The sequence below is a fragment of the Hoplias malabaricus genome, chromosome X2 (assembly GCF_029633855.1).
Source record: "Hoplias malabaricus isolate fHopMal1 chromosome X2, fHopMal1.hap1, whole genome shotgun sequence".
NCBI lineage: Eukaryota > Metazoa > Chordata > Actinopteri > Characiformes > Erythrinidae > Hoplias > Hoplias malabaricus.
The window spans coordinates 6,281,133-6,302,474 of NC_089819.1; the positions used below are offsets into that span (position 1 = coordinate 6,281,133).

The 21,342-nt window shown below is 40.5% G+C and overlaps 1 protein-coding gene across 1 annotated transcript in view; it reads right to left on the bottom strand.

Annotated features, from left to right (window-relative positions):
- Positions 1–21,342, bottom strand: part of LOC136677380 (zinc finger matrin-type protein 4-like) — a 144,310-nt gene that overhangs the window by 111,732 nt on the left and 11,236 nt on the right. The window contains exon 2 of the mRNA XM_066654903.1: positions 359–460. Coding sequence (XP_066511000.1) covers positions 359–460 — 102 coding nt within the window. The remainder of the gene's footprint in view (positions 1–358; positions 461–21,342) is intronic.

Sequence of the window (21,342 nt, forward strand, 5' to 3'; positions counted from 1 at the left end):
ATTATTATTACACAGATCTTCCAAACTAAGATTTTGACCTTCTGCGGTTTGAGCAGTTGATGAACAGCTGGCCACATAGTACAGCTGTGAGACAGAGCCAAATTGAGGTTTACATAGTGAACATACACTACCCCATCAGCCCCCATCAGCACCAGACTTATTTTTCTGACCTTAAAATAACTTTGAGCTTCACTTAAGGCCAAATCCATCTCTCAGCTGTCCAGCCTAGAAAATGACCACACAAAACAGGCAGAGGACAGACATCAAAACAGGCCAACAGATGGAGAGATGAACGGCTGAACCAACAGACAGGCAAGAAGACACACAGTCAGACAGGTCAGCACAGGACCCTACTGACCTCATAGTGAGCAACTCTCTGGGATTCGGAGATGAGCTGGGCACTGCACACTTTGCAGTAGCTGTCTGTGAAAAGGCCCTGGTCCACTTCTGTCGACTTCATCTGGAAACATAACAAAACAGACACAGATAAATTTTCATCAGCTATGGCTAGACATGAAAAGGTTTCACTGTAAAGCACTGAACCTGATAAGCAGTTAAATACAATAAATTAATGAGTAATTAACATCAAAACGGTACCATCAATCATCAGGAATTTTACAGTGTACCCTCGAAACCAGGGAAGGTTACATCGGGATGGGGCGGTGAGATTTGGAACCACACCAGAGTTAGTGAAGACTGAAATGCAAGCTAAAGGGGCTAACAGTTTATGCTCTTGTAAACACATGCGTGGCTGTAGAAATGAGCTGGTTTAGTAATTTCATTTTATTTTTAACAACAAGCCAGTCATCTCAGGCAGAAGTCCATTCCACCTTAAATGGTGTACCATGCTAAATGGTGCTGTAATTATATTCCCAACCTTACATTGAAAATAAATTCCTGTCTTTGAGTCTATGAGGAGTTTGGTGTGCATTCCTGCCCCAGAAGTAACATGCAGGCTCCTCTGCTGCCCGCCAGTGACTGGTGACTCCTGCCTGGCAAGGCATACAGTGATAGTGCAGTACAGAACCCATGAGCTCTCAGTACAATGTCATGGAGGTTCAGAATATAGTTCTATTGCTGGCCACCTCTCAGTTCTCATCCACTAAAGGAGGCCAAACCCAGGCTAGTCTCGTTCATGCATGCGTTCATTCATTAACTTGTTTGTTGCAGCTTTGTGTTCTGCACTTTGTGGGGAGTGGGCTTCTAAGTCTCCTTCAAAGGAAAGGAGTGAGAGTGCCTGGGCAAGCTCCTGTTTTTTTTTTTTTCTTCTCAAAACATGAAAAATCATATATATTTTAATTCAGAAAATGGTCAGAAAACCACAGAGTTTGCTGAAAAACTGCAGAAAAGTCAGACTGTAATTAATCTCTAGGAAGGAAGCAAGGCAAAAACAACAACATGTTGAATTCAGATCAAACAGAGAGGAGTGCCTGTAAAAGAATAAATGAATTATAAATATTAAATCTGGCCCTGGCCGGTTTATTTCAAGAAGGGAATACTTGTAAGGAGGTTGCATATTTAATCAGTCTGATAACTTAATTAGATGGTGTTCAGATAGTGCTCTTATTATTAAATAGTAGTAAAACAAAGGAGATTGTAATTGATGGCAGTAACATTACGTCTGCTTTAAACAGGGTAAAGACTGAAAATAAGCCTGCTGGAATTGTGCAGAACTTGAAGTATTTTGACATCCTATTTGACAGTAGTCTGAGCTTTACAAGTAACTCTGAATACATTTTTTAAAAGACCATGCAACCAAACAATCTGCTAAGGAAACTAAACAGCCTCTCTGGGAGAAGATATACTTTAGAGAGTTTTAACATATAATATTTAAACCTGGTATGGTTTCCTTGAAATTAAGGATAGAACCAAGCTATCTACTCATCCTCTGTTCTATTTAACCTGCTCCCATGCTCCCATCTAGAAGACTTCAGAAAACCAAAAATAATAATAATAATAATAACATTTACAATATTAAATATTAAAATAATTTTTGCAAACAATTCATTTATTCCTTAAAAAAAAACCTCAAATTATCTATGGATGGATGGATGAATTGTGTCCTATTTTAGCCATGAATGGATCCCTCTAATGACTGGTGTATTTCAAGCAGGTGTGTGATTTTGAGTGTCTCTGTAAATGCTGTATTTTATTTTATTTTATTTGTATTATATTACTGTATTATTAATCTTAATGCAACCTTGTGAAACGAAGCCAATAAAAAGTTAATTCAGTAATGGTCATTTTTATTTTATTATGAGAGTTTATAAATTGTAATATTATTAATATTATTAATTCTTTCATTCATTGTCTGTAACCCTTATCCAGTTCAGGGTCGTGGAGGGTCCAGGGCCTACCCAGAATCACTGGGTGCAAGGCAGGAACACACCCTAGAGGGGATGCCAGTCCTTCACAGGGCAATATTATTATTTATTATTTAAATTTAAAACTCCTTTACAGTGTTTTACTTTTTTAAATGTTCTTAATTTTTACTATTTTTTGCTAGTTTTACTATTTTTTAATCAAAATGGTGAAAGCCATGTGAATAAAACAGTGAATGTAATATTAAAAGACTAGTGTGTATATAGTGCAAGTTTTTTTTCAGAGCAGATTATAGCTATGTCCAATGAGTTCTACATGTCCCAGGCTGGGGCTCCACTGCAGTCAAAATGCTTGGACAAACACTCCAGTGGGAGTCTAAAGACACTGAGATGTGGCGAATCCTGTAAGAATGGCTCTGTTGATGTCTTAACTATCCACCGTCCCTTAATGAGATTCTGTCGCTGCCTTGTCTGTATTGATTTTGGCTGAGGACTGATCAATTCCATTGTACAGACATCCACACAGGCTGCTGTACGGCAGTCAGCCTTGAAACACATGCTGTATGTCCAAACATTTATGGATACTCCATTAAAATCATTGCTAATATTTCAGCAACTTGTTCTGGGTGAGCTCTGGACTCACTGTGACCCTGATCAGAATGAACAAATGAATTCAGCTACTTTAAGATGACTCATTGCTGACAAAAGCTTGGACAATCTCCACAGAAAAGCAGCCACAGTAGTCAGAGCTGGTCCAGACTTTCCTGGGGCCCTAAGCTAAATTTTGAAAAGGGACCCTCCTACTTGAACTCTGTGAGCCAGAGGGGACCATTTTTGACAGCTGCACATGACTCTCCACTAGTATTCCCCTTTATTATTTGGCTTTTGAATAAACAAACACATACAGAATAAAATGAGATGTAAACAAGTGATATTTATTCAAAAAACTATATAGATAGACAGTTTTCTCATAATTAAATTTGTGATCAGCCCTCCAGCATCCAAATCAGCCTTAGTCATTTAAGGTGGAACTGAAACTTGGAAGAACTTAACTTAGCACTTGGAAGTAACTATGTCATGTTTTTTAAAAATGTCAAATGGAATAGTAAGGTAATTTTAGAGTATATGTGTACGGGGAAGTTTAAACGAGTACTAGTACGAGTATAAAAACATCAGTTTGTTTTCAGCTTCAAAATTTGGTTCATGATACTTTCATGGTCGTGGAGAGCAGCAGAACAGTACACGCCTCCACTAAATATGTTACCTGCGGCTATGTTTGTAGACAATTATTTATTAACAATAGAACCTCGAGAAGAACAGTCGCAGGTTTACTTCACTGCTGTTCCTGCAGCTATGTTTCGTGGAGTCTTTTTTATTTTCCTCTTATATTCTGAAGGAAGGTTTCGCTTCATCTTCTTTAACTTGACGTGAAGGGGAGGCGAGGGGGCCTTCGTTAATTTACCGGGCCCTAAGCAGCATGAGCTTAAGGGCACAATGTTCAATGCTAAGCACAGACTAGAGTGGTATAGCACCCCCATCGCTGGCTGTGAAGTTGTTGAACAGCGTTCTCCGGAGTGAGCTCATCCAGAACTTACTACCTGATCTCATACAGAATTAAAATCCTCACAGCAAGGATTCAATTCAAAGACCTTCCTGGAGAACTGTTGTTGCATCTGCAGCTAGAGGATTTGGCGAGTGGATGGATGTAGCAAAGATTTAAATAAAGAGTTGACAGCTCTGTCACAGAACAGAGAGAATAAACCAATGAAAGATAAACACACCAGCAGTGCTTTCTAAAGAAGATAATGAGCAGACTTAGCAAAGCCATCAGTCCAGCTTTTAAAACTACTCACAGTCTTCAGTTTTACTGGCCTCCAAATGTTGCCTTTCACACTCCAATACAGTCTCACACCAGGCTGAAAGTTTTCACACTTTCTTTATCTGAAGAAGGCTGGATGCTCTCTGTTGACTGAGCAATTAGCATAATGTTAACTAGCTGATGGTTTTCTTTCCCCAAGAATACCATCTAAACCCATAAAGTGAAGAATATCACACATCTAAGTGTTCTTAGGCGAGCTAGAGCCTCACATTTTGCTTTTATTAATTTGCTGTTTGCATCATTGATGTATCTATAGTTTGTCTGTGTATCCTGGGTAACATTACTGACACTGCCATCAACAGAGGTACATTTTATTCATAAACAATATTAACAGATACACTTTGGTGATGAATTACTTCATCCTCAGCAGCCGAAAGTAACCATTGACCTTTCCATTTAAAGCAACACTAGGAAGGATTTTTACATTAAAATTACAGCTTCAAAATCATTGGATGCTGTGCTCACAATCACTCTAGTTTGTGGATGGTGGAGCAGATGGATTCTGTTGTCTCAGGATGCTCTAATGTCTGTGTTCCTTCTGGTTTCCCTCCTTCCAGTCATTCTGTTACAGTCAGATCTGCTGGTGTCACTACACTAATGGAAATATTCACATACGCTTTTCTATGCACGTAACAAAAATAATTCCTTTTTACTGTTTTCTGAAAAAATATGACGGCCCTTTGAAGGAAGATTGGCGGCTGGGTTCTCCTGCAGTGCACTCCAGACCAGTTGTTCATTTCCATCTACTCTCGCCATTACCCACCGCTAGGGCTGAGTAATTAATTGAAAATCGACAATCAGAATTTATAATCAACATAATTTTGTCTATATCAATTATATAGATTATTTTTATTCAGTTATGTCTCCACTGTATGTTCATGAACAGTCCCTTTAAAACAATGCTACCAAGCTGTAATCACGTGATTCTGCCCCTATCTGCCACATGGAAGCAACCTAAACGCAGAGGCCAACCAAGCGACTCGAGCCACTCGTACCAAAGAAAAACACAGCATCTGTGGTTTTGACGTGTTGTTTTTTGACTATAATTAAGACACTGAACAAAAAGAAGTAAAATGTAAACACTGAGAAAAAACAGTGTTTCAGAGACCAAAGCATATTCACACACCAAATATAAACAGTGCTAAAAAAAAACAAGAAAGGAACAAGCTCCCAGCAACATTAGAAAAAAATATTCCAGCATTAATACTGGAGCATATTTACAGTACAAGACTCGCCACTGAACTAGGGACAAGAAAATAAAAACAAAATAATTGTTCATTAATTGTAATCGAAGTAAAATGTACAATTAATAGTGATATTGATTTTCGCTCATATCACACACCACTACTCACCACCATCAGTAACACTGAAGTATGGTTTTAGCAACACTCTGACTGATGCTTCCAGCGCTATAACTGTTGCTCCAGATCACCTATTATTATAATTGTTTTCATTATTTTCACTATTCACTATTATTATTATTATTATTTTTATTATTATTATTATCCATCCATTATCTGTAACCCTTCTCCAATTCAGGGTCACGGTGGGTCCAGAGCCTACCTGGAATCATTGGGCACAAGGCAGGAATACACCCTGGAGGGGGCGCCAGTCCTTCACAGGACAACACACACACACACACACACACATTCACTCACACCTACGGACACTTTTGAGTCACCAATCCACCTTCCAACGTGTGTGTGTTTGGACTGTGGGAGGAAACCGGAGCCCTCGGAGGAAACCCATGCAGACACGGGGAGAACACACCAAACTCCTCACAGACAGTCACCCGGAGCGGACCCACAACCTCCAGGTCTTTGAAGCTGTGTGACTACTGGCTGCGCCACTGTGCCGCCCTATTATTATTATTTTTACCTTAAACACCATTACTTCCATCACTCTTTCATTAATGCTTTACTAACTACACTGTAGCATAATAACAGATTTAACTGGTGATACTGTTATTTTCTATCAGTAGTTTGACCAGAGGAGGATGGGTCCCCCTTGTGAGTCTTTCTTCAGCCTTGAGAGGGTTTTTCCTTGCCACTGTCGCTTTTGGCTTGCTCACGTGGGGCTTCTGATCGACATATCTGTCCAGATAATATTTCTGTAAATCTGCTTTGTATATATAAAGTGCTATATAAATAAATTTTGATTGATTGATTGATTGATTGTGATGCTCCAGTGAGCTGTAATACGGAGAACGGGGCCTCTGTCATTGCTACTCCTGGCTCAGCACTACAGAAACAGCACTATGTAACTTTTAGCTTAGGGTAGGAACCCCCGCCCAAGAACAAAAAGAGAGAATCTTACCTAGTGTGGCTTTGCATGCATTACACATTTATTGGATACTTCTTAAGAATCCATTTTAAAAAATAAAATTACACTACAATATTGTTTCTTTTCAGTTACATGACATGATTTTTATGATTAGGGGCAAAGAACACACACACCCAGAGCAGTGGCAGCCATCCGCTGTGCCCGGGGAGCTTTTTGGGTGTTAGATGCCTTGCTAAAGGACACTTCAGCTGTGGGTGTTCCTGTCAGTTGTGGGGAATGAACCCATAATCTTCTGGTCCCAAACCTGCTTCTCTAACCATTTGTATAAAGTCCAAGTCAACTATGCTGCAATTGCAGTGAATATGCTAATTGCATGTTTATTCATTTAAGACTTATTTATTTATGTTTGTTTGTTTGCATTTTTCTTAGTACACATGTATATGGTGTTGGGCTGATATTACATTTGTTTGCGTTTTCCTTCTTAAAATATTTCCTCTCTGTAATTAGAAGCACTGTAAGTGTTGGTTACACCACCGTCAGCTGTCGGTATCCTGGTAAAATTGTGATGTATTGCATCACTGTCATGAGAGAGCAAGGACAGCAAGGCACTGAGGTTGCTACCTTGCCTTTGTCTGAAACAGAAGGTATAGCACCTCAACGCCTTGCTGCCTGTGCTCTCTCATATGTCAGTCAGGTAAGACATGAAGAAATTGTGTTTGAGACATGTTTCAAACTCAGCTGTATGTCATGATATCAATACACTAAAGTTTTCTATAATAATTACAACTGGGGCAATATAGGAACAAAAAGCAGGCAGACTTTTTTGTAGACTCAGCGTCTACCTCCCTCAGGATACTGCATCAGTAGGCAGCATTTATGATGTTGCAGACACAGCTGCTGCCTTTGTCCAGGTTCGGTCAGAAGCACAGTGGATTCTTTATGGCTAAGATGTGATATGGCTAAGATTATTGAAAAGCCTGTTAAATCAATGCATCTTGTCTAAACTACATATAAAATGATAAGATTAATTTAAAAGTAGTGTTTGGTAGCATATATGATGATTTTTAAAAATGTACTGAAATGTAAAAGCTGTAATAGAATGAGAGAGCAACATTAAATGAGTGCTTACATTCTAGCACCAGTCCACCTTAAATGGTGCACTAATATTGCTGGGCCCAGGTGTAGCTGTATCTTTTTTAAAATAATTATATATATATATATATATATATATATATATATATATATATATATATTTATTCATTCATTATCTGGGTTGCGGGAGGTCCAGAGCCTACCTGGAATCATTGAGCCAGTCCTTCACAGGGCAACACACACACACTCACACATTCACTCACACACTCACACCTACGGACACATTTGAGTCGCCAATCAACCTACCAACGTGTGTTTTTGGACTGTGGGAGGAAACCGGAGCACCCGGAGGAAACCCATGTGGACACAGGGAGAACACACCAAACTATATATATATATTTTTTTTTTTATTATTATTTATTTATTATTACTTATTGGTGAGGCACACATGCACTCTTTGTTCTTCCTCTGCCCAACTATAGGTGAATCCCAAACTTACAAAACTGGCGTACAATCACGTAGTGGTTTTTCAGTGCCATCTGCGTCTAAATGAGCATCAGATCTCGCACGGGCAGGTAATGATTTATCGTCCTCACTCCCAACAGGTGTTTTTGATTTACCAGGGTTGGGCTCATTGCTCCTTGCATCTGTCATTTTCAATCTTGGATAGGCTTTAATTTTTAACCACTGTTTCTGACAGCTGCATAAAACCTATTGATAATGTCTCTGAAAATTTGGGAAACAGTGTATGCCAAGTCCGTGTTGTATTTTGTATTAAGTATGTATTAAGACATGAATTAAATGTATTAAAACTGTGACACATATTGTGTAATTTACATAACTCTAGATTTTCAGTTATTAAATAGATCTTTAAAGGAACAGTGTGTAATATGTTTACCTTAAAATCACAGCTTAAAAATCATTGTGATGCTCTACTGACCTGTGACGGAGAACAGTTCCTACTCTGGGCAAAGCGAGTCTCATGAAGGCTTCTGAATACACTATTCAGAATACTGCATCATCATATGTCAGTGTGTGAGGCTTGAGATGACCATTTGGAGGTCATGGTCATGGCGAGGAAGTCAGAAAAGGGCAGCCCCCACAGATGTTCAATCCTGGCACAGAAGGATGTGATTGGTTGCTGAGAGAAGCTGAGCTATAACACCATTTCCTCTCTTATTGCCATGATACATAGCTGGTAATTTTTTTTCTTCCCCCACAGCAGCAGAACTAGAAATCTTCCATAAACAGATCTGTCTCTTTGCACTTCATTTCAATACACTATAGGGTTAAATATATATGTATGTGGGAATATATTTGTTTATGTTCCAATATATCTTTTGAAAACAAGAGTATTCATGAGGAGTTTGCCCTACTTTTACTACAGTAATTGAACTCATCTTAGTGAGGTCAAGTACTGATGATTAGTTCTGGCACTTCAGCTCATCCCAAAGGTACTGGATGAAGTTCAGTCACTCCCATGAGTGCATGTGCTTCACAACCCAATGCTGAGCAGTTTTACACCTCTAGCTCATGCTTGGCATGGTGACCTTAGACTCATGTGCAACTGCTGCAGAATGTCCACTGAATTGCCGTAGATGGGGGTGTTTCTAATAAAGTGGCCAATGAGTTGTAGTAGAAGGGGAGTGTTTCTAATAAAGTGGCCAGTGAGTTGCAGTAGAAGGGGGGGTGTTTCTAATAAAGTGGGCAATGAGTTGCAGTAGAAGGGCAGTGTTTCTAATAAAGTGGCCAGTGAGTTGCAGTAGAAGGGGGGGGGGGGGGGTGTTTCTTATAAAGTGGCCAATGAGTTGCAGTAGAAGGGGGGGTGTTTCTAATAAAGTGGCCATTGAGTTGTAGTAGAAGGGGGGGTGTTTCTAATAAAGTGGCCAATGAGTTGCAGTAGAAGGGGGGGTGTTTCTAATAAAGTGGCCAGTGAGTTGCAGTAGAAGGGGGGGTGTTTCTAATAAAGTGGCCATTGAGTTGTAGTAGAAGGGGGGGTGTTTCTAATAAAGTGGCCAATGAGTTGCAGTAGAAGGGGGGTGTTTCTAATAAAGTGGCCAGTGAGTTGTAGTAGAAGGGGGGTGTTTCTAATAAAGTGGCCAGTGAGTTGTAGTAGAAGGGCGGTGTTTCTAATAAAGTGGCCATTGAGTTGTAGTAGAAGGGGGGTGTTTCTAATAAAGTGGCCAGTGAGTTGCAGTAGAAGGGGGGTGTTTCTAATAAAGTGGCCAGTGAGTTGCAGTAGAAGGGGGGGGGGTGTTTCTAATAAAGTGGCCAGTGAGTTGTAGTAGAAGGGGGGTGTTTCTAATAAAGTGGCCAGTGAGTTGTAGTAGAAGGGGGGTGTTTCTAATAAAGTGGCCATTGAGTTGTAGTAGAAGGGGGGTGTTTCTAATAAAGTGGCCAGTGAGTTGCAGTAGAAGGGGGGTGTTTCTAATAAAGTGGCCAGTGAGTTGCAGTAGAAGGGGGGTGTTTCTAATAAAGTGGCCAGTGAGTTGTAGTAGAAGGGGGGTGTTTCTAATAAAGTGGCCAGTGAGTTTCAGTAGAAAGAGGGTGTTTCTAATAAAGTGGCCAGTGAGTTGCAGTAGAAGGGGGGGGGGGGGTGTTTCTAATAAAGTGGCCAGTGAGTTGTAGTAGAAGGGGGGTGTTTCTAATAAAGTGGCCAGTGAGTTGTAGTAGAAGGGGGGTGTTTCTAATAAAGTGGCCAGTGAGTTGCAGTAGAAGGGGGGTGTTTCTAATAAAGTGGCCAGTGAGTTGCAGTAGAAGGGGTGGTGTTTCTAATAAAGTGGCCAGTGAGTTGCAGTAGAAGGAGGGTGTTTCTAATAAAGTGGCCAGTGAGTGTCAGTAGAAGGAGGGTGTTTCTAATAAAGTGGCCAGTGAGTTGCAGTAGAAGGGGAGTGTTTCTAATAAAGTGGCCAGTGAGTTGCAGTAGAAGGGGAGTGTTTCTAATAAAGTGGCAAGTGTTTGGCAGTGCAAGGCTGGGATTTGTCATAAAGTGGCCAGTGGATCTCAGTGACCCATTTTGTGCTCGGACTTGTAAACATAAATTATAAAAACTCTGTGCAGGCAGCTGATGGTTCTAAAGAAAGTTATGCAAAGTTGAGGCAAAGTACTGGTGGGGAGTTTTTCAGAGATCATAAAGGCAATTCCAGGGGTGGACCAAGGGCCAGAGCAAATAAAGTCTTGAATATTTATGGCATTGCGCTGTTTTAGAAACGCACAGATAGGCCTTAATTATGGTACTGACAACAAGAGAAGCTGAAAGGGAATCAGGGAATTCTGAGAGATCAGAGGGAAGTCTGCGTGGCTGCAACATGGCCATTCCCTTTTGGTCAGTAAAATCTTCTGCTTGAACCTTCTCCTCATGAGAAACGTTTGCCTCTTGTCCCAGTTCTAGCCCTAAGCTCTAAGGCCTTCCTTGAAGTGTGAACTTTGATTACGTTTGTCGAAGGGTGAGCAAAAAGGGGAACAAGTGTTCAGGTGTGTTGAGGGCAGAATTGGGACATACTTTACCTCATGTCGCTTCAGCTGTGCTTATTACCACTGCATAAATAGTATCCACGGCTATGTAGCCTCAGCTGGACATAACTTTACTGTGTTTGGGCCTTTCACATGTTGCTCTATATTTTACACAAATGAAAAATCGGCAGATGATCAAAGCCAGGACTCCAGCGAACAAGTGGTTTGTTCAATATTTTTGTCAACATTTAATCAGTATGATGATTTTTTTTCTTTCTTTTTTGTAAACGATCAGTACAATAGCACAGTTCATTATTTGGCTGATAAAATGTAAACATGTTTGCATTTAGCTTGCATTTTATGTTAAAAATGTTATTAATAAAATGTAGCCTAATCTTGTCAGCTCCTGTCGTGTTCACGTCATGGGTTTTCTTGTGTAAACAAGTTTCTTTAATGTCTTTTCATTACAGTGTACACTTCAGTTTTGTCGTTTGTTATGAACAGACAATTACAGGCTTTCCATGATCATACACTGTCCTCAACTATCTGACATTTTATCAGTATAGTGAGTTCAACAGGGCTTTTCTCCTAATTACAACATTGTTAAAAAACATGATTCAAAATGTCAGTCTTAATAATGATTCTAGTTATAGAAGGACTGGCGCCCCTCCAGGGTGTGTTCCTGCCTTGTGCCCAGTGATTCCGGGTAGACTCCAGACCCACTGCGACCCTGAATTGGATAAATGGTTATAGACAATGAATGAATGAATGAATGAATGATACTAGTTACATTTAAACAATGTTTCTCAGTTTGGTGAACCCTTTGTTATTGATTTATGTGAAGAACATCACAGGCTCACTGTGGAAAACGGGCAATTCCCTTCACAAATGTGTCATCTGATGTGGATTTCGAGAGATGTGAAGCAAGTGTGCATAGAGGGTGCTCATGAGAACACTTCTTGGGGAAAATGTAGACTTGGAACACCCTACAGCCGTGCACACGGAAGCGAGCAGGCACAAATGAAAACAGAGGGGGCAAGTGCGAGAGCTGGGATAGGGGATATAGACATTACTGGAGTAAAGTCTGTCCTGATCCCTGATCAGTTTGTTCAACTGGAGACACTGAATGGTGTTACTCATCCAGATGTTCTGCGGTTTTCTCTCCTCTTTCAAGGAGCTCCCTACTGAGAATGCAGTTGCTGCACAGCCCAGTGCTGCTGGCTTTAAACCCCTTCAGCTGAAGCTTTGCATTGGGCAGAAGAATAGTCGGTTCATGAGCAGTTGCTGATTTTAATAGACGCTATTAAATGCAGCCTTGATGCTCTTATGGAATTCCTGATTTGGCTGCATCAGAAATGACCTGTTAGATCAAACTGACCACACCGCAGAAGCAGGGATATAGGCAGAGAAACAATGTTTCTGTTTTCTATCTGACACGCACACACACACACACACACACACAGCCTCAGCTCCTCAGCAGCGTCCCAGTTGCGCTCATTAGCATTTGGTGGCAGAACATCAGAGAGCGAGTAGTGCAGAGAGACATGAGAAGCGAGGAAAGATAAAGCAGCGACAGGAATTACCATAGACAGCGTGTGTTAACTTAAAGTCTCTCCCCTGCTAAAGGAAGCCAACCTCCTAATGACAGCACAGTCTGCCCCAGTCTGACTACAGACTGAGGAGACAAAGGAACACAAAGTTGAACAACTTTCAGGGCATATGCACTCAATGTCCACTTTATTAAAAACCCCTATCTTGTAGATCCACCATTGTGGTGTTCAGTTAGTGACTGTACATTGTTTTTTAACCCTTTATCTGTGGTCATTATCCAACTGTTTGTGGGTGTGGATATTTTTGGATGGTGGGCCACTTTCAGCCTAGCAGAGACACTGCAGTTCTGAGAATAGCTCACCATCAAGACGAGATCTGCCAGTGGTCAGTGCTATGGTCAGAGAATAGCCATGAAGGAGTCTGGAGAGCTGAACACATATATATTGATCCTGTAAGTGTTTCTAATAAAGTGGCAAGTGAGGGGAAGCAGAAGGGGGTGTTTCTAATAAAGTGGCCAGTATATGGAAGTAGAAGGGAGTGTTTCTTATAAAGTGGCCAGGGAGAGGTCGTAGAAGGGGGTGTTTCCATTAAGGTAGCCTGTGAAATTTTAATACACGAAAAACAAGCCTGACCAAGTGAAAAGCTGATTAATGTAGCTACGACTGACATGGCCACGCTTGACTGACCAACCACAATAGTTTGGACAACACAAAGGATTAATGATTTGTTGAATAATTCAACAGACAAGATGAAACTATCTAAATATTTAATTTGAATTATGTTGTTTGTGCAAGTGGGAATCTGCACGATCAAATATGTTCCTTCTTCTAACTCTGAAGATGGAAGAGGACTTGACTTCATATGTCGAAAACTTGGAGATGATTTATGCATAACAGGGAAGAGTGGGATTCAGCATTGCCTTTAACACTCAAACTTCTCCTCAAGAATGCCTAAGAATGCCTAAGAGGGGGGTTATGAATAAAATATCGAGCCTATATCAACAGCTATGAGATGTGTAATTGAAAAATTGGGTACGAGTTGTAAGAGATCAAAAAGAAAAGCTGTAATGTCAAGGTAAATACTGTGGTTTCCAAAACAAAACAAAACAAACAATAAAAAAACATTGTGCAGAATAATTTTACTAGACCAATGTAGAGTTCTAATTATCTATAGAGAATGTAAGAAGAAAAAAGTGTGTCTAATAAAGTGGCCATTGTGTATCAGTAGAAAGAGAAGTGTATGTAATAAAGTAACCAATGAATGGTTATTAAGTAATAAAGTGACCTGCATGTGTCAGTAGAAGGTTTTGTTCCTAATAAAGTGGCCGGAGAGTGTCAGTAAAGAGAGTTTTAAATAGAAATTGAGCCCTCTATGAGCAGCTTGGAAAGTCTTATGACAAAACTGGTGGAAAATGAAGTTTGCAGTTTTGGGGTCAACGTTATGGCTTTGAAACTGAAAGAATCTGCATGTAAGAATTTCGCATCAAATCACAGCCAAATAAGGCCATAATGCAAAACTTTAAAAAACACAAAATATGTGGGAGAGAGATTTTTCAGAGGCAGAGGGTTCCAGAGAGTCCAGACTTTGACAGATGCCTGGGTTGAAACAGAAAGTCCATCTAGACGTGCTCTGGCTCGGACTCACAGCCTCGAGCTTGAAGAGAAGGAGATGAGGAGTGAAAAATCCTCATAAAAACATTAGGGAAATGATGAAATAAAGATGTCGGGCTCTGTCGGGCTCATCCCTGCCTCGTCGCTCTCTTTCTGGAAGAAGGGTATATGAGGAAAAGCACCATTAGATCCCTCCCAGAAATGGAAATGAAAGATATTCGGGAGTTCAGAGCACCGAAAAAAAAGGGACTCATCTAACAAAACTAGACCTTTATGACACTTTGCCAAAGTTAAGCTCCTCAGAGTCTCTCGTCGGGAAGAAGCCTGTTACGCAAGACGTTCAGACAGAGACCTCGGCTGTACGCACGCAACAGTCAAAACACCAGGAGTCTTTCCTGAGATGAGCGTATAAATGCAAATCCCTGTCTTGTCTCAGCATCCCCTAACAAATCAGAGTCCCGCTGTTACCAACACAATCAGCGGCTCTTCAACCTCAGCAGGTCCCAGCACCTCTGGAGCTTTCAGGCTTTTGATTTCTTCGGCCAAGCTGTGACTTCAGCTCTCACTTGGGAGTTTCATGTGTCCACTCTGCAGGCCGTGACATTCATTACATGCCCTATATTAACTCACACTCCTCCTTTATAATAACATCAAGGTGCAGCCATTTCACAGCTTGTGTTAACTCCAAGGCTTAGGCCCAATACCAAGCATCAGCTAGAGTGCTCTGGACTGGTGGCGCTCCATCTAATACCTTTGGTATGAGTTTTTACTCCCACCCTTCGTTGGGAAGTCTTATCTTGTCCCTTGGGAATGAGTTACAGGGTGACAGTCTGTGTCAGAGGAGGCATCATACGCCTTAACAAATGTTCAACGATCCTATACTGTATTACCACCCACTCCTAACTCTCTGTGATATGAAGCTGAATTTAGCTGGTAATTTGGCAGCTTTTTTGTTCGAAATGTCTTGTTCCGCCTTAAGCAACGGTGACTTCAGTGGAAGAGAGCTGGCTTAGTGCAAGTAAAATAACTATGATTCTTAAAAAATCTAAACACTGTAGTGTTATATATATCTAGGGTGGTCCTACTGATTGTTACATATGTAGTATTTTATGGAATTCCTGTTGGTTTTTGCACATTGCTGCATTATCAACTAACCTTACCCTGAGCAAGTGAGAGGACAGTGTAAATGCTGCCCAATATTTTAACAAACACACTTGCTCTTACTTCAGGAACAATCGCCGGTGGAAACAAAAATATTAAATATTCCTTTTTATGCTGTGTTATGCCTTGTCCTAGTTTAATTTTTGGAACAGTTCATGGACAATATTTACCTCAATGGTTAAATATCAGGGACATTTATGAGAATTATGATTTTACGTCTCCAATATTCACCAATATTCACCATTCATTTCACCAATATTCAAAGACAAGCCTCATGCTCATCAGATTACAGTGCTCTGACAAGAACGGAGGATTTATTTTGTGCTCAAACCATAACATCTCTGAACTGATGACAGACTTTAAGCACAGATGGCCAAATACGAGTGTGTTACTCCTCAGTGAAAAGCGCTAATGACCAGTTATCACTACTGATAAACACAATCACAACAACGCTCAATAAAATAACAGCTTTTTTTTACTTCAAAATTAAAAACATACAGCCTTAGGATCAGCACCCAACACAAGAAACAAGAGAGAAGACACTTAAAGACTCCAAGACCTTCAAAAACCCTCACTAAATGTCTGTGAACTACATAATCTACTACATAATCTTAAAATCTATTAGCAATATGTTTCTAATAAAGTGGCCAATGATTTTCAGTAGAAGTGTGTGTGTGTTTGTGTGTGTGTGTGTTGGGGTGGGGGGGTTAATAAAGACACCAGTGTGTGGAAGTAGAGGTGGGTGTTTCAAAAAAGATGGACTGAAAGTTTACAGTGAGTGTTTCTAATAAAGTGGCCAGTAAATGGAAAGAGAGGTGGGGTTGTTTCTGATAAAGTGGCCAGTGAGTGGACATTTACAGTGGGTGTTCCCAGCCCACAGTGGTTATAATTTTTAGGGTCATCGGGTTATTATTATTATATTTTTTCTCCATGTCTTCACCCCTCCAGCTCAGAGGAACCCCAGAGAGGGATTTGTTTACATGGCAGATGCCCCTGTGATGAGGAACAATGCCCCTCTGTCCCGGTCTCATGAATTTTGGATGCTCTGTGGAGCTGTGGATATGTCAAAGGGGGATTTTTTTTTGGACAGTGGGGTCATATATCAGGTTTTGTGTTAAGAGGAAGATGATATCATGGAATAAACCATGTCCAGGGAGAGTTCAGCACCTGGCAGGTGTGAAATACGTTCACACTGTAGAGTCAACATGCCCATCCCCATGTGGGGACCCGCTCTATGGAGCATAAAGTAGTTATTTCAGGGACTATAAAGCAGTTTAATTTTCATCTCACGAGAGTAGGGGTTTGGTGTGTTCACCCTGTGTCCGTGTGGGTTTCCTCCGGGTGCTCTGGTTTCCTCCCATGGTCCAAAAACACATGTTGGTAGGTGGATTGGTGACTTAAAAGTGTCCATAGATGTGAGTGTGTGAGTGAATGTGTGTGTATGTGTCACCCTGTGAACCCCTCCAGTGATTCTGGGTAGGCTCCGGACCCACCACGACCCTGAACTGGATAAGCAGTTGCAGACAATGAATGAATGAATGAATGAATGTCACAAGAGTTGCAATGTACAGGATACTTTTTTGATGGTAAGATATACTTACTGTTACTTTAAGCTACTTTGTAGCTCCTCTCCCTTTCATCCAGTCTATGTAGCCCAAAGTCAGGAGCAGGAAAAGTTTAGAAATCCAAGCTTTTTATCAAGGTAACCTTCCCAATAGCCTTATCATGCGTTTCCCAGCCACTGACGAGGCAGATAACGGCGATAACCAACAAAGCTAATTAAGCTCAGAGTGATTATTAGTCTGGGGATGAAACTTGGTCCACTATTCCTTTCTTTTTTGTTCTTTTTTCTTTCCCTCCTTTGAACTGTACAGTTGAAGTGCAGTGCACAGTGAAGATGACTAAAGCCAGAGCTTTCATATGTGCTCCTAGAATGGATATGTATGCAATTCATGGGAATGTGTCATGAATATGAAAGGCCAGTTTAGATTTCATGCATCTTTTTGTCTCTACACATGCAAATGCCAGCACCGGCAGCACGGTAAATCAACAATGCAGGAGAGGCTCGGGTGAGTCCCAAATACTCCTTACATAGTTCACTTCACAGATTAAAAAAAACTAAAATTACTACACCCAGATAGGGCACTATTTTGACTGCAAGATATAAAGTTTATAGTCTTATTTAAGTACAAGGAACTTCACGAGTGCAGACATCATTATTAAAGACCCTACACTGTGCACTACATAGTGCTGAGGGAGACGTTTTGAATTCAGGACTAAAAGCAAGCTGACTGGCTATTTTCACCTTCTGGTCCTAATCATGAACAGTCAGTGAGCTATATGGAGTCCACCCAAGCGATATGCAATGCACATGTGAGCTACTAACATGTCTGTTTTCTCATTTTAATACAATGAATCATTTCAGAAATGGAGGCCACATGCATAAACATAATAATGTGGCATACATGCAATTTCAGAGACAGATTTGCTCACACTTACATTTATATACAGTACTGCGCAAACGTTTTAGGCACCAGAGTTTATGAGATTTAACAGCTATATATCTGAGCAGTAAGTGTTTATTTGATAAAAAAACAAACAAAAAATAATGCCCAACATTAGAATAAAACCAAATAACATTATTCCAGTGAGTGTGATATTCTGTGTTTGAATGTGTTGGTTTAACTTTTTTCAAATTTCTCCTCGTGGCAGCCCATGTTATCTGAGGTTATCATCCAACACCTAGTTTTAGCAGTTAATAAATTCATTCATTCATTCATTCATTATCTGTAAGCGCTTATCCAATTCAGGGTCGCGGTGGGTCCAGAGCCTACCTGGAATCATTGGGCGCAAGGCGCGAATACACCCTGGAGGGGGCGCCAGTCCTTCACAGGGCAACACAGACACACACACACCTACGGACACTTTTGAGTCTCCAATCCACCTACCAACGTGTGTTTTTGGACTGTGGGAGGAAACCGGAGCACCCGGAGGAAACCCACACGGACACGGGGAGAACACACCAACTCCTCACAGGCAGTCACCTGGAGCAGGAATCGAACCCACAACCTCCAGGCCCCTGGAGCTGTGTGACTGTGACACTACCTGCTGCACCACTGTGCCGCCCCATGTTATTGATTTAACAGATTCATTCAATCTAGGAAAATCTACAATCTACAACTTTATAGAAAAAAAATATCTTAGATTTCCTATTTGTTTTATATTATTATTTGTTTGTATTTATTGTGATTATATATAACTTTATATAAGTACCACGCTTACTGAGAAGGCATTAGTTTAAATATAAATCATTATCTTAGGTGTCTAAGACTTCTGCACAGTACTGTAGGTGAACCATCAAGTCGGATGTGAACATAATCTTAAAGGAACAGGCACTGAAACCGGTCGTCCTGAACAGGGCACACACTGACTATTTGTACATCTTTGTTGAACCAACAGTATCTGTTTTTCTGGGAAGAGGTTAGAACACTGCTGATGGCGTTCAACCACAGGCACAGGCTACTAATTAGTGTGATATTGATGTGGAATTATTAGTTCTGGATCAACCCAAATGTATCACTCCAGAGATTGGAAATGCCAGCATGACTAAATGTCTTTGTGAGCAGCTGGTCAGTGGTAAAAACATATGCCTAATGATTATGATATCTCTTTATTATCCGCTTACCAGTAAACCACTGGATCTGGATGATGAATTGTTTACATCTTCACAAAAAGAAAAAAAAATCAGCATTAAGTGTTCTGTCCTTTGTAGTCAGACGTACAGCTAACGACTCTGGATATCTGTTTGTCCTCCAAACATATAGAACTGTCTGACACTGAACACAGCACAAATGGCCAAAGATTAAATACAATGAATGTTATATCAACTATTACATACATCTAAGGTGCTGCCCCTCAGGACCTTTATAGAACAGAGGTTGCTGTCTCCTGAGTATTAAGCCCAATTTATTCTTCTGTGTTGAACCTGTGCTGTAGGCGGCGTGGCCTGATACGCACCCGTCCAGAAATGTATTGTCACGTCTGCGCAGACCACAACTGTGATTGGTCTGCAGTGAGACGAACATGGTTCAAGTTGCTCAAGTCAAGTCCAGAAATATTAAGTCCTCTACACTACACTCCCTAAATAGTGCACTTTAACGATTCATAAAAGTAATATCACTACATTGCGTACTACATAGGGTTGAAGAAGGTGTTTGAAATTCAGCCCTAGTGGTTTGGCCGTGTAATTGCAGAGTGACGCAGATGGTAATGCAATAGTATATTTCATACTATTGCATACTATAATATTATTATACAGTATAATAATAACTTTCACAATGGCGTAGGACACTTGTGCATAACAGTGCACATTTATTTACTCATTTAGGAGCACTAGGTAAGATTTGTTTAGGGTTATTTTCTGTTCCTGGGGCTCCCTGAGTGCAATTAACTTTTACAGCACTGTACTGATATTGGTAGTGAGGGGAAGGGAAGGGGTGGTTCCCTACCCTCCTCCAAAAATTCCATAGTGCAGTTTCTGTAGTGCTGAGAGTAGCAACGATAGAGGCTCTGTTCTCCCTATTACAGGTCAGTGAAGCATCACAATGATTTTGAAGCTGTAATGTTAAGGTAAAAATATTACCTTAATTAATAGTGTTCTTTAAGCTCTCTGTTTTGTCTACATAGTTGCTAAGTATAGTTTGAGCTATTTCTGCAATTCTGAGACCTGTTTTTTAAACAGGCTGCGGTTTTGTTTTTCTGACTTTTTCCCTGATACTCGTTTTTGTCTTTTGGACTTGTTTACGTCTCTGGACTGATGTTTGGGTTTTGTAATATTTTTTTCGGGTTGTGACATCGCTTCACGTATTGTGTTTAATAAATCTCCAACTGAGTGATTTGTGACATCTACAGATCCATAGACCATATGAATGATTAGTAGTTACTGATGACTCAATTTCAGCCAAATACTAAAGTGTACAAATCAATTTGTTGATTCATAATGGTTCCAAGAACTGAAAGTTATTACTTACAGCCTCAAATGCGCACAACTACCTTTGGTGTTATTGGTTTTAAGCAGATAAATATTTTCACTTGTTTTACCACGATGACTGTGTTCGTTTGTCTCCTAGCAACGGAGCCGCTGTGTGTCATGCGGAGAGCTGTGTGGAGCAGGGAGATGTGTTCAAACACGTTACGCCCAAAATGAATTTACTTCAGTAAAATACAGATACACAAAAAAAGTACTTAAGTACAGTAACAAATTACATTTACTTTGTTACTGTCCAACGCTGATTAAATTTGAGGAGACTTACTCTGACCATAACCATAACTACTACTACCCTAAACCTAACCATAACACATCTTCACCTTAGAAAGTAATGGTTTATGTCATGGGGACATGATTTGTTGTTGTCCCCATAAGAAAAACCAGTGCCCATAATGTAAGTGCATAAACAGATTTTGGTCTCCTTTATGTGGTGAATATCTAGACCATGCACATACACACACACACACACACACACACACACACACACACATGCATGCAGTTTCTTTGTCCAGAGACGACTGCCCAGCTGGTGCTTCTGCCCAGTCACTCACAGAACAGTCCCCAGGAGTTGGATTTAACACACACACATGCACACACACACACCCACACACACACACACACACACACACAGAGGAGAATTGTGTAACTGAGCTCCTGAGTAGGCACCCAGTTCTAATCCAAACTGAGGATAAGGACTGCAGTGTGGTTTTTAGCTCTGCTATTTTCACCAAACACACACACACACATTTTCTCTCACATGCAGAATATGACCTTTGTTTCGTTTGCATCACTTACTGTTTCTAAACACTGGTGAATGCTACCATTCGTTCAATCTTGTACAATGCTAAACGTTCATTGCTTTCAAGACACCTTTTTTAAAGAGTGTATCCTGCTACATTAAAGGGGACATAATATGAGAATATCACCACGCTCATAACAACTCCC